At 56.7% G+C, this 13,453-nt stretch overlaps 1 protein-coding gene and 3 non-coding genes across 4 annotated transcripts; 2 read left to right on the forward strand and 2 right to left on the reverse strand.

The window, feature by feature from the left end:
• Positions 1–1,348: 1,348 nt before the first annotated feature.
• On the forward strand, positions 1,349–12,702 carry LOC149851898 (uncharacterized). Its single transcript, XM_090030255.1, has 5 exons — positions 1,349–1,919; positions 2,027–2,170; positions 10,578–10,648; positions 11,490–11,642; positions 12,544–12,702. The coding sequence occupies exons 1-5, from the start codon at positions 1,674–1,676 to the stop codon at positions 12,668–12,670; spliced, it is 741 nt and encodes a 246-aa protein (XP_089886381.1). The 5' UTR covers positions 1,349–1,673; the 3' UTR covers positions 12,671–12,702.
• TRNAG-UCC (transfer RNA glycine (anticodon UCC)) lies at positions 7,652–7,723 on the reverse strand. The gene has a single exon. It is a non-coding gene; the product is annotated as a tRNA-Gly (tRNA).
• On the forward strand, positions 10,658–10,729 carry TRNAE-CUC (transfer RNA glutamic acid (anticodon CUC)). The gene has a single exon. It is a non-coding gene; the product is annotated as a tRNA-Glu (tRNA).
• TRNAS-GCU (transfer RNA serine (anticodon GCU)) lies at positions 12,623–12,704 on the reverse strand. The gene has a single exon. It is a non-coding gene; the product is annotated as a tRNA-Ser (tRNA).
• Between the last annotated feature and the right edge of the window lie 749 nt (positions 12,705–13,453).

Below are 13,453 nucleotides of genomic sequence, written 5' to 3' on the forward strand. Positions count from 1 at the left end.
GACAGCATGGAGAGGGTCCAGAGGAGGCCACTCGCATGATCGGGGGCAGCTGGGCAGGCCCTATGAGGAGAGGCTCCGGGACCTGAACCTGTTCAGCCTCCACAAGAGAAGCTGAGAGGCAGGGAGTGGGGGAGAGGGAATCCCTGTGCCACCTTTCAAGCTCTATGAAAGCGGCCTGCGGGGCCTGAACAGAGCGGAAGGACGGGCGGCAAGCTGTGTGGTGGAGGGCGCAGCTCAGCCTGTCTCCGCTGTGCGAGAGCGGTACAGAGCGGGGCTGCAAAGGTGAGCGGGCCCTCGCAGGGATGTGCGGGGCAGGGGAGCAGGACCCAGCAGCTGCAGAAGTGCTGGATCCCCCCGAGGACCAGGCAACACCGACCTGTCCCTCCCACATGTCTGGGTCGGGCTGTTAAACTCCTGCTGCCAAGGGTGGGTGGGGGGAGGGACGTCCGGCTCTCATTCCTGCACAAGGAGTGGAGCTGGAGGGCAGGTGCTTGTTGCACAGGAGAGAAAGGAGCACAGGACAGTCGGACACAAAAGGAGCCCTGTCTAGGGCCTGTACGGGGATCGAAACCCTGACCTTGGCCTTATTAGCACATGCTCATTGAGACCCGCCCCTCTCTCCCTGCCCCAGGCAGTGCTGCTGTCCTGCTCTGCTACCACCGCGCCTCACGGCCCTCAGCCTCGGCCTGTCCAGGCGCCTCCATCGGGAGCCAGGACCAGCGGGGAGAGGACGGACACAGGCACACGTGTGTCTTACACACTCATGTGCCCCCTTGCTGGACCCGGAGCGGAGCAGCAGAGGCGAGCGGAGCAGCAGTGGGGGCAGCAGCAGCTGATCCCCCTAAGGTAAGTGGGGCGGAGGGACCCACGCAGCTGAGCCGGATCCGGCGGGGAAGCCCCCCGGATCCCTCCTAGCTGAGCCGGTAGGGAGCCGCGCTCCCGGGCCGCGCAAACAGGCCTCTTCTGTAAGAGTGTGCTGGCGTTTGCGTCGGAGGGGCCCCGAGGCTGACTCCTGCAAGCGCGGGCAGAGGCACCGCATCCAGCTAGTAGCAGGCAGCAACTCCTACGATGGTCTCAACACGGAGTGCTACCAGGGCCCCTGCCCGGCGGGTGCGGCCTTCCCGGGGCTTGTCTGAGGCCTCCACCCAGACGGAGCCCGTGGGGGGGCTAGCGCCCCCCACCCTCCTGGCCTGCGGGAGCTGCCCAGCAGAGCCTGGGGGCGCAGGGACTGGGGACCCCCACACCTGTCCTGCAGGCGCCCGCCTTAGGGCCCTGGAGGCGCGGGTGAGGGAGCAGGCTGAGGGAATCCGAGAGGCAGAGGAGGAAATTGACAGGTATTTTCTTTCCCTGCAGGGTTGTACGACCAAGGAGGATGCACTTCAAGAAGTACCACGGCAGCACCAGTTCCTCCACTCCGGCTGGAGAACAGGTACGAGGCCCTGGCAGCCCTGGAGGAGGAGGAAGGAGCGGGTGGAACCGGGGCGGAGGCAACTCCATGCTCACCGGGTCCTGAGCAAGCTGAAGGAGACAAGCAGGCCAGGAGGAGGAAGCGTCACGTGATTGTCATTGGCGACTCCATCCTGAGAGGTACGGAGGGCCCCATCTGTCACCGGGACCCCTCGGCACATGAGGTCTACTGCCTACCCGGAGCGAAGATTCAGGACGTGAAACACATGCTCCAGACCGTCATCCGGCCCACCGATTATTACCCCATGGTCCTAGTCCATGTGGGCACTAATGATGCGGCCAGGAGCACCCCTGATTGCCTGATGGAGGACTATCACGCTCTGGGGCATGTGCTGAGAGAGATGGGCGCGCAGGTGGTTTTCCCTTCTATCCTGCCAGTGAGTGGACGAGGCAGAAGGCATGAAATGTGCATCACGGAGACCAACTGGCGGCTACAGGAATGGTGCTATGAGGTGGGCTTTGGCTTCCTCAGCCATGACCGGCAGATCACGACCAGAGACATGCTTGGATGGGATGGACTCCACCCTTCCCCTAAAGGTAAGCGTGTGTTCTCTTCTAGGTTGGCAGACCTCCTCCGGCAGGCTTTAAACTAGGCTCGTCGGGGGAAGGGGAAGATGAGGGCGGAGGAAACGTCAGACTGCCAGACCAGACAACACCCACAACTACAGCCCTGCCCAGACGAACAAGCGAAACGAGCAAACAGGTAAGCAATGGGGGCCAGGGCCATGCTGGGACTGGGGGGGCAGTACACACATCCATGGGAGGCCTCCAATGCCTCTACACAAATGCTAGTAGCATGGGAAACAAGCAGGAGGAACTCACCCTCCTGATGGCTGACACCAGCCCTCAGGTAACTCTGAAAAGGAGCCCAGCCCTTGCTTCCCTCTCCCGCGGGAACGGTGCACGGGGCTTCCCTTCTCCATGGAATGCTTTGGTGGGGACAGGCACTCGGAGCATGACTTGGGCACTAAGCCCTGAGAGGACCTGCGGTGAGAGGGACTTAGGGACATCAAGCACCAGGGAAGAGCTGCAGACGCAGTTCATTGTAGTTTTCATTGACATCTTGCCCTAGCCAGACCTATATTACGGGACCTACAGTGAGGATACCTGTCATAGATTTGTGCACAAAAGAGATGGCCCAAGTTACAAGCATGACTCCTATTCTTAGCTCGTCAAAAACGAGCTAAGCAATAGGTCTAAAACTACAGTTGTAGAAGAGGCATCTTGACTGGGCCAGTGCCTTTCACGTGTAGTCAGTTCCACACGGGCTCATTAGTTCCTGACTTGGGCTTTCGGCAGCGTGGAATGCAACGTTAATCATAAGTGATGCCATTTGCAAATGACACAAAATCTGGGGCAAGAGGCAACAGTGAAGAGCACAGGTCTCACCAGCAGTGCAGTCTGGATTACTTGGGAATCCAGGGTAGAATATGTCTTTAATATTACCGGGCCTTCTTCCTCTGGAAGGAAATATCAAGCCACCAAGAAGTCGAAACCTCGGGCAGGCTTGGCCGTTCTCTGTTGGGAAGCAATGATTCCCAAAACTGATGCTAGACAAGTGATGACTGATCAGTGGAACCCGAGCTGCCAGGGCCCGCCGCTTGTGCCCAACAAGCTAGTGCCATGGATGGGTGCCTAGTTAGGGAACTGAGTCAGTTTGCGTGGTCACTGAAGATACCCATGGGAGTGATCACCCCTGCCATACGTTACCCACACTGGTATGCTCCATGGAAGTCTATGTTGTCTGTGGCAGTGGTGCCAATGGCCCTCTTCCCCTTTATCTGTGAGGGTTGTAGGGACCTGGGAGGCATTGGTGGGTGCTTTGGGGATAGAGGGATCCCTTGCGTGGTGGTTAACCCAATATTGGCATGAAAAGTGGGTGAGGCACAAGTTTGGAACTGAAATGTGATCATTCAGTGAAGGGAACAGGAGGACTTGGAATGGCCAGTCCCCCTTGCAGGAGAGGGCGTGCAGATTGCCATGCCCACTACTGGTTAGGGACCACAATTTTGGCCCAGGGAGAGTTGTCCTCCACTCGTATGCATTCCAAGTGACCAAAGCCACGGCGTGTGTGGCTCTTCTGGGGGCTGCAGTGTCGGGCCCCTCATCTTGCCCAAAGAAGGGAATGGCAAGAGAACTGTAAACCACAACAAGGCCCTGTGGAAATCATGCTTGATTTGCCAAGCTCGGCCCAAACTCGTTTCCAATAAAATATGCTTCCATTTTTGGAGGCTGATGGCTAGGGGCGGGCACTTTTTGGAGGATTAAGCCCCCGGTGGGTGGGCGGGGGTGGGGGGGTCATGCTGTGGGTAGTTGATTGGGAGTGAAGGACTGTTGGGTACCAGGTCAACCCTCTGCATGCCTATGGGCACTTTCGTACAGCAGGCCAACCCCATGTATTCCGATGGGGACTTTGTGGCACCAAGTCAACCCCATGCATTGGCACCAAGTCAACCCCATGCATTGCCATGGGGTTCCCAAATGTGCTTGCAACAAAGTCTCCATCTCCTTGGCTTTGTCGCTAGGGTTGCGGCTGCTTGGGAAGAAGAGGGGAAGGGTGCTTCTCTTTCCTCCAGAAAAGCAAGCCCACATATGACCTGGCTAGGGAAGAGCCCATGCCCAGGGGCCCCAAACCCAAAGTTGTTTTGCGTGTGCACGTGTCAGTTTTGCGGCAGGGGAACTTGACCGAGCTCTATGGGGTTGTGTACGTTGCCTGTTCCCTAGAGAAAATCTAAGCCCATCAACTATAGAGCGACCTGCAAGAAGGAGAGCGGAGACCAGCTCTTCATAAGCCAAAGCTCAGGTTCATGCCACGCAAGGGGAGGTGGGGTTCTGGCTAGTGCACCACCTTAACCAGGAGCAGGCCCGGCAAGGGCACACTTTGGGACTGGACCTGCACAAGTCAGCCCCACCTTGGAAACTGGTGGTTTCCAGCCTCTCCTCTCAGCCAGCTCTTAACTTCTGCCTCATCCTGCCTAGACCTGAAGCTGAGAAGCCAGAGAAGGGCCTCCTTGCCCTGCTGCTCACATATTTGCTTTGGCCTACATTGAAGTGGAAGAGGACCCCTGGGGCTGGAGGAAAAGGCCACATTCGCTGACCAGGAATCAAAGCCAGGCCATGGCAGCAAAGTCACCAAGCCATAGCAACCAGACCACCAGGGAGGAGGCCACCGCCCAGCTCATTGCCTCTTGTAGTGCTGTCTGACTCACTTTTTCATAGCTCCCTGGATTTTATACAAGGGTGGTGCCTGTGGCGGGCCAGGAAGGGGCACTCCTGCGTTTAGCCGCCCACCTCCCTGCACCCGCCCACCCCCTTCCAGGCTCTGAATGACTCCCTAGGGATGCCTTATGTCCAGCCGACCCCCTTCCTGGAGCACACTCGCTAGCCTGGGGGTAACGTCACCGCCACCACCCCGAGAAGGGACTGCCTCGGCCCCGTGTCCTCGGGGAAACACAGGCCTAATAGTCCGACGGCTACTCGACCCGGTACAGGCACTTGGGCACTTCCCCAAGTCAGGGGGCAAAAGGTAAAGTCTCCCTGAGTCCGCAGACCTAAGGGGTCTCTTAGGCATTGGGGAGATGCTGGCTCTCAATGGCCAGCCCTTCTTCCTTGAGCGGCCATGGTTCAGGCATCTCATGGCACTTGCAGTCCCATCACACCAAGTGCCCGCACACACCACTCTCAGTAGGACCCTGTCTTCTACCCTCTTTTCACCCTACCCCTGTAATCAATAAAGTTCTCCTTGGTGACTGGTGTAGGAGAGTTACTGAGGGGCGGGTCTCAATTATGCCTAAGAGGTCCCTTAGGTCTGCGGACTAAGAGAGACTCTTTTTTTGACCTCCGACTTGGGGAAGTGCCCCAAGTGCCTGTCCTGGGTCAAGTACCCGTAGGGTGTTGAGGGAGCTAGCTGGGGTTATTGCAGGGACCTCGGCACAGCTTTACGAGCGCTCGTGGTGCTCGGCCCAGGTGCCAAATGACTGGAAGACAGCTAAGGTGGTGCCCATCTTCAAAAAAGGGAAGAGAGAGGACCCGGGCAATTATAGGCCCGTCAGTCTTACCTCAATCCTAGGGAAACTCTTTGAGAAGATCCTCAAGGAGCACATCTGCGATGGGCATGCTTCAGGGACGATGCTCAAGGGCAGCCACCACAGTTTCATTAGGGGCAGGTCATGTCAGACCAACCTGATTGCCTTTTGTGATCAGGTCACAAAGGCAATGGATGCAGGTGTCGCCTGCTCGTCTAGAGACTAAAAGTTTGGGACGTGCTGAGTTTGAAACACATAAGGGGATCAGCTTGTACAGGCTGGTGTCGCCGTGGGCGGAGTCTTTGTAGGCTTCAGCAAGGTCTTTGACACTGTCTCCCATGCCATCCTCATTAAGAAACTAGGCAAGTGTGCCATTGATGCCTACACAGTCAGGGGGATTGCAGATTGGCTGAAGGGTGGCACTCAGAGGGTGGTGGTGGACGGGTCATATTCAACCTGGGGGGAAGTGGGCAGCGGAGTTCCCCAGGGCTCGGTCCTGGGGCCTGCGCTGTTCAATTTCTTCATCAGCGATTTGGACGACAGGGTGAAATGCACCTGTTTAAATTCGCTGAGGATACCCAAATTTGGGGTGAGGTGAGCACGTGAGTAGGGAGGGAAAGATTGCAGCAAGAGCTGGATAAGTTAGAGGAGTGGGCTAACATAAACAGGATGCGTTTCAATACTGACAAGTGCAGGGTGCTGCACTTAGGCAGTAGAAACCAGCAGCACACTTATAGAACGGGAGACTCCCTTCTTGTGAGCACGCAGGCAGAAAGGGATCTTGGAATCACTATTGACTCCTAGGTGAACATGGTCCGACAATACGAGGTCACGGTTGGCAGGGCTAACCGGACCTGGTCAGGCATCCACAGGTGCATCTCAAGTACAGCGAGGGAGGTGATCCTCCCCCTCTACGCGACGCTGGTCAGGCCACAGCTGGGGTACTGCGCCCAGTTCTCTGCAGCCCACTTCAGGAGGGAGGTGGACAACATTGAGAGGGTCCAGAGGAGGCCACCCGAATGATCCGGGGGCAACAGGGCAGACCCTACAATGAGAGACTGCCGGACCTAAACCTGTTCAGCCTTCACAAGAGAAGGCTGAGGGGGGACCCGGTGACCATCTATAAACTCACTAGGGGGGACCAGAAGGGTTTGGGGGAGACACTATTTCCCCAGCGCCCCCTGGCATGCCAAGGAACAACGGACACAAGTTATTAGAGAGTAGGTTTAGATTAGACATCCGCAAGAACTACGTCACAGTCAGGGCGGCTAGGAGCTGGAACCAACTTCCCAGGGAAGTGGTGCTGGCTCCTACCCTGGGGGGCTTTAAGAAGAGGCTTGATGCCTACCTGGCTGGAGTCATTTGAGCCCAGGTTTCTCCCACCCAGGCGGGGGAGGGGGTCAGACTTGAAGATCTACAAGGTCCCTACCGCCCCTTCTTCTGCGATTCTATGAGGACCATTAGGCCTGTATTTCCCTGAGGACACAGGGCTGAGAGAGGCCCTTCTCGGGGTGGTAGCAGCTTACATTACCCCCAGGCTAGCGAGTGTGCTCCAGGAAGGGAGTCAGCCAGATGCAAGGAGCCCCTAGGGAGGCACTCGAGCCTGGAAGATGGTGGGGCACAGTGAGGTGGGTGGCTCAAGGCAGGAGCGCCCCTCACTGGCCTGCCACAGCTCTCACAGTGGTGGCAACTAATTCTGCAACCATGTTGCTCACTGTCATATTCCTGGGCCACATGACATGGCTCCTCAGTCTAGAACCACCTGGTAGGTCCTATATTTGACAGCCCTGGCCTGCAGGATTAATTGGTGATTTGAATAGTTGAGTTACTGACTTGGTCTCAAGAGTGGGAGGGGTGGCAGCGGGAACTTCTGGCCCAAGCAGGCAAAGCCCAAAACGCAGCACCCGCCAACCCCCTGCCTGTGTCTGGCGTAGCCCAAGGGTACACGTAGCACAGGTTGAGAAACACTGGCTTAATCCAAGCCTTGGGGCACCTGAGGGAATCCCTGAACCACAGGCAAGAGCCTCTGCCCCTCTGGCTTGCAGACATCCTGCCTCTTCTTCTTGTGCATCATGTTTCTCTTCCCTGCCTTCCCTCGCAGTGTGGCTCTTGAGGACTGGGGAAGAAAGCAAAAGTGTGGGGAGAAGGAAGAGCAGAGCTGCGTTGGCCGGGAATCGAACCCGGGTCAACTGCTTGGAAGGCAGCTATGCTCACCACTATACCACCAACGCTGGACAGAAGGGAGCTGGCCATCCAGCTCAGCAAATAGGAAACCCTGGGACTGTGTTTCTGTTCTGCCAGGCCGCATGGCCGGCTCCACTCCCGGCTTTTCCGATTTCTCCGACTGCTCCCACCCTTCCCGCACTGAGATGGCGCAAGAGCAGGACCAAGGGCACCGTCATCCCAGAGCTGTGGCAAAAGCTTTCTGTCCCCAACCCGAGGCAGCAGCCTGTGCCAGGGCTACATTTCCAATGCCAGAGCGCCTGCAGCTGATGCACAGGCCACACTTCTACATACTCGTGTTGTCAGAGGGGATCAGGAAGATGCTCTTTCAAGCATGATGACAAGTCACTAGCATTTGCAGCAGAGTGGGGCAGCGCAAGTGTCCTGGGCCTTTAAGCCAGCGCGCAGTGGCTCAAGACCATCCCCTGTTAAATGCTTCCTTCATTTTTGCTCTTTCTCCTCCTGAGGACTGTTTGAGAGAAGAGTGGCAGTGGGGTCCAGGTTCTCTTGGTCCCTGTGCGACCACTGGGTGGCCCTGGTATCCTGGCTGCAGGTGCTAGAAGCAAGGACCCACCTGCCACTGCCACTGTCCCTCTCGAAGACGTGCCCCCAGCTGCTGCTTCCCTGCTGTCCCAGCTGCAGTCGGGCAGGGGCAGGCTTGGCTCCCCACCACCTCTTGGCCCGCCACAGAAACCAGACAGCACGAAGCTCCATGCTTCTTCCACCCTCAGGAAAGTCCCGTTGGACACCGTGGCAGCGCAGGGAAGTCCAGGCACTGAAGAGCAGCCGACGCGGAGCTGCGCTAAGAGCACTCGAATTGCTTCAGGGCCTGCAAAATATCCTAGGTTGATGCTGTCATGTCCTCCTCTACCTGGACAGTGTGGGAGGTGGCACTGGTGGCATCTCTTGCACCTGCTTCTCCAATTCCTGGAGCATCCCCTGGCCTCACCTCACAAATCTGTAAGGCAAGTGAAATTGCTCCAGGGGCAATTGAGCCTTGCTTGCAGCCTGGCATGGAGTAAATGTTGCTAAGGTACAGGCAAATGTCATGTGGCCTTTTCCCTTTGTAGGAAATGTGAAGGAGGCAGTTCAAAGGCATCATAGGGTAGAGGTCAAAGTGTTGGGAGGACGCAAGTGAAACATGCACACCAGCTTATGGCAAGAGTGACCCTGCACCACACGACACACCGCAGCCCATTGAGGAGCCAGCTTTTGTCAAGAACTGCTTGGCTTCAGTCTAGTTCTTCCCTGCTCCTCCCGCCGGTGCGGCTGCTAGCTTGCCCTGCAGCCAGACTCAGCTTCTTGCCCTTCCAGTTTTGAAAACATAACCAGCACCTGAGCCCATCAGCCGAGGACACCAAACCTCATGCTTGGTGCTGGGGTGGGCACCCCTGTAGCTCCTGCCCAACTGGGGCCCGAGCCCTGGCCCGGGCCCTGGCCCCAACTCTAGCTCTGGCTCTATATCTGGCCCTGGCTGTGGAGAGCAGGGGCTTGGTGCAGGGAGAACTCTTCAGGCCTTGATGAGTATCTGCGCAGAAGCCTTGAGGCTGTCCCCACCACAAAGCATTCAGGGGCTGTAGAGACGGGCACAGAATAGGATCGGTGCCAGATCCTGGAATACCTGCGCCTGTGTTTCTGAGGGTGGATTCTGTCCCCACTGTAGAGTTGATGGGCTTAGTTTTTCACCACATGCCAGGGATTTCCCCGGGCCACATGGAGTGTTATCATGCACCCCTCTCCTGACACAGAAGCATGCACCAAGACACCCACTGTGGTGCTGGGACCCTGCGGGAAAGGCTCTTCCCCAAACACGGCAGGGCTGGGGCTGGCTTTTGTGGCAGGAAGAGAGGAACCCTTCCCCTCTTCTTCCTAATCAGCTTCTTTCCTGGGAAGAAAGCCAAGAACTTGGGCACTGTTGTGACTGAATTTTGGGACCTAGCCTCCCGGGAGAGCTCTCCATCCCCAGGTGCCTAGGTCTACTTGGGCCCGTGGGGCAGGGGCGGGGCCAGGGGCGGGGGAGGTTTACTTGAGATAGCATCTCTGGATGCAAGCCAGAATTTGGTTTTCTTTCCTGGCTGCAACATCGCACTGGGTGGCCCTGGCATCCTGGGAAGAGTTGGTAGAAGTGCAGACCCACCTGCCACTGCCACTGTCCCCATCCAAGACGGACCTTGGGTGGGGGGCGCAGTTTGCCGTGCCATGGCCGGAAAGCTAACCAAAGTCTGGCATGCATCCATCGATGCCTCTGTAGCCAAACCAGGGCCGTCATCCTCCCGCTGCACGTGGCCTTGCTGAGCTTGCAACTGTTTTGGGCCCCACAGATCAGGAGGGGTGTAGATAAGCTGAGGAGAGATCAAAGGAGAGCCAAGCATATGAGCAGAGACAAAGAGAGCACCCCTTATGAGGAGAGGCTGAGGGACATAGGACTTTCAGCCCGGGGAAGAGAAGGCTCCGGGCAGATTTGGTGGCAGACTGTAAAAACGGAAGGGGAGTGGCGTGAGGTTGTGGGAGAGCAGCTCTTCAGCAGGGCTCCCCAAAGCATAGCAAGGTGCAATGGGCACAAACTCCTGGAAGGGCGATTGAGATGGAACACAAGGAGAAAGTTGCTGACGGTCCGAGTGCCCAGGGTGTGCGACTGACTCCCCCCGCAGGTGGTGCAAGCACCTCCTCTGGACTCCTTTAAAAGGCCTATGGGTGTTCATGTTGCTGGGATCACTTGATCTCTGAAGACTTGGTGTCTAGAGAAGGCGGGCTGGACTTGATGATCTGGCACGGCCCCTTCCAGCCCCTAATGTCTATGAAATCTCGGAGTATGCCCATGCATTGAGAGTGCAACTGCCCAGGCCCTTCCTTCTTTTCCAGTTAGAATTCCTGTTGTCCATGGTGCAGCTGAGGGGCCCAGGACTGAAGGGGAAACAAGGCCAAAGGAGCAGGTGAGCAGCTCCCTGGTGGTCTAGTGGTTAGGATTTGGCGCTCTCACCGCCGCGGCCTGGGTTCGATTCCCAGCCAGGGAAGCCTTGCTTCTGTTCCCTGCCACCCCTGTGTTTTCCTTCTAGCCTTGGCAAAGCATTGGTTTTGTAAAGCCATCTGCACAAGTGAGCCCTTCAACCCCCTCCCCACAGCTCCAACAGCCTGTGAAAGACAAGGTGTGAATAAGGGGATTCCCTTCCTCACTTCTGCTCCACCCTTGCATCTGGCTAGGCTAGGTTGGGGCAGAAGGGCCCAAAAAGAGGGGGTGGGCCTGGGTGGATCTGGGAGGGAGAGGGAGACAGGCTTCTCACATGATTTCCACCTGCGGCAACCTTTCCCATGTCAGGACAAAGTGGCAACTGCTGCTTGAGAGCAAAGGGGGAACCCAAGGTGGGGGGGATGCAAAGCATTCTGGGAAGAGTGCTAAAGGCTCTATGAGGAGGCATGCAATGTAACGCATCTTTTGCCCTGAGAGAGGGATCTGGGCTGTGGATGAGGAAGAGTACATGCTGAGTTCCTTGCTTTCCACCAGCCTTGTTCAGGAGGGAGAATCTGACTATTCCTTTCAGTGGGAAAGGCAATGCAGTTACCTTGCTGTAGCGACAGCACTTTTCTGTCGCAAGAGCTCCTTCAGTGGAAAACTAGGGCCACAGTAGAATACCTTGACACACAGTGGGGGGGGTTTTGCTGTACCCACTCCTCCTGAGGCACAGGGACTTTGAGATTAAAGGAGCCGCTGGATTGAATGCCTAAGCCTTTCATTAAGGAAGGGGTAAGGATGTGTGGTGCTTCCTGTCTTCTCAGGACATCATGCTCAGGTGCAATCCAACCTGTGAAACCAGGCAGTGGCGCTACTGCAAACTCACAGCTGGGAAAAGCAGAAATGCAACGTCCCACGGCGCACAGCTTCTGCAGTGGACTCCTGTCCCCAGTCTCTTCAACCAGTTACCGATACAGGTAGGAGTCCTGCAAGCAATCCCATTACTCAGGATCTGCTGCCCCAAGGGTGCAGGCCTCGGGGCCAGGATGTGAATCCTACTTCAGGTGGAGGAAAGGTGCCAGGGGTTTGTAGAGGCCCAGGTGCCCAGGTCCTTGGCTGCTGTGCAGAGCCTGAAAGGATAGACCCACAGATCTGGGTCCAAGTGCAGTGCAGGCCTGGCCCAGACTTCCAAGTGTTCCCCAGTCCCACAGCTGCCCCGACATGTAAGTAGCCGGGGGCAGGTGGCAGGAGAAGGCCCCCATGAAGGTCATGGGCAAGTGTCTGAGAGAGAAGGCTGAGGGCAGCATCCCCTAGGGCAGGTCTCAGGGTGCCGAAGGAGGGGTATGTAATGCAGGGGAGAAACGCTTGACCAACGATCCCTGAGAAACCACAGCTGTAGGTGGGATCAAGAGGACAAAGTCCACCATAGATTGATGGTGCTGAAGGCTGCTACAGCCGATGCTTCAGTAGCCCAAGGTTGGTCCTGCATCATTACTGGGCCAGCAATTAAAACCATTTCTGATATGTGGCTCCTGGTCCTCCTTGTGCTCTGAATCCTGGTGCCATGCAGCACAAAAGGGATTTGGAGAAGATGCAAACCCTGCTCAAGGTGGAGTAGGCAAGGGAGAAAGCCGAGTAGTTCCCCCAACAGGTGGAAGAGAAGGTGGTGTGGGTCTGGTCAGGGTCAGGCATGCCGCACCTATGCCTGGAGAGCAGCATTCCCTTTGAGCTGTGCAGCATGCACAGATGGCCAGGCGTGGTCATGCTCCGCTGCCAGGCATGTCTGCAACACCACGCACACCACCCAGCTTAGAGGGAGCCGTACTGGAGTGCAGTGCTGGTCACAATTGAGTTGGGGCTTCTCTTTCTTCCTGGCAGAATTAAGAGCGAAGCTTTGGAGAGCAAAGGGAGAAATCCAGGGGATATGAGTGTCACAGGGAATAAAGAGAGCCGCTACCGACAAGGATGGGATTCGAACCCATGCATGCAGAACACAATGGATTAGCAGTCCATCACCTTAACCACTCGGCCACCTTGTCACCCCAGCTGGCCCTACGCCCAAGCTTTTCCAGGGGTACGGAGCTGCCTGGTTCCAGGCAATTGCCCTTCTGCCCTGGGCAGGCCCCTGTCCAGGTGACTTTTGGCCCTCTGGTGGGTGCATTCATGTTCCTTGGGACCCCCCTGGTGTGCTTGGGGACAAAAAAACAAACACACAAAGGGATTTGCAGAAGTCATCCTGCTGACTGAAGAGGAAGAGCCTGTCACTAGGAAAAAAGGTAAGCCAGCTCCTTGCAACAAGGACGGGAGTCAGGATGATGACAAGGGAGGTGGACATTTATGGACAGCTGACTGAGGAGCAGAGGTCCCACTCAATACTTTCCCGCTCTTACCAAATTTGCCCTCTACTTTGGGGTGTGCTCATTTATTAGGGCTAGGGTCTTGGTAATTCTATCAATGTGCTGCTTGTGTTACTTGTGTTTCTATATAGAGCTGTCTCTCTCCCTTCTGCAAGCCCTCGCCCCCAATGCAGCTATCTTGCAGGACTCAGTTCAGTGGGGCTGGGTTCCTCCAGGCCCCAAATCACTCATACCCACAAAAACACACAGATTAACGTGACGCGCCTGACCTGGCCGCCTGGATCAGCATGGACAGGCTGACACCCTCATAGGCCAAGAATCAGTTCATCAGAGCAACAATAACCACAGTCAGACACAAGCACACACTGAAACAGAATACCTCTGAATCTGGCTGGGTGTCCAGATGACACCCTCACGGGCCAGCATTCAGT

This window comes from Crocodylus siamensis, unplaced genomic scaffold, assembly GCF_052110815.1.
Source record: "Crocodylus siamensis isolate JL-2025a unplaced genomic scaffold, ASM5211081v1 HiC_scaffold_49, whole genome shotgun sequence".
Taxonomy (NCBI): domain Eukaryota; kingdom Metazoa; phylum Chordata; order Crocodylia; family Crocodylidae; genus Crocodylus; species Crocodylus siamensis.

Excerpts from the sequence above, each read along its gene's own strand:
- LOC149851898 (XM_090030255.1), top strand. The coding sequence starts at position 1,674 with ATGCTCCAGACCGTCATCCGGCCCACCGATTATTACCCCATGGTCCTA. Across the intron at positions 2,171-10,577 it reads CAAGCGAAACGAGCAAACAG|TTAGAATTCCTGTTGTCCAT; the intron begins GTAAGCAATGGG and ends CTTCTTTTCCAG. Across the intron at positions 10,649-11,489 it reads AAACAAGGCCAAAGGAGCAG|GACATCATGCTCAGGTGCAA; the intron begins GTGAGCAGCTCC and ends CTGTCTTCTCAG.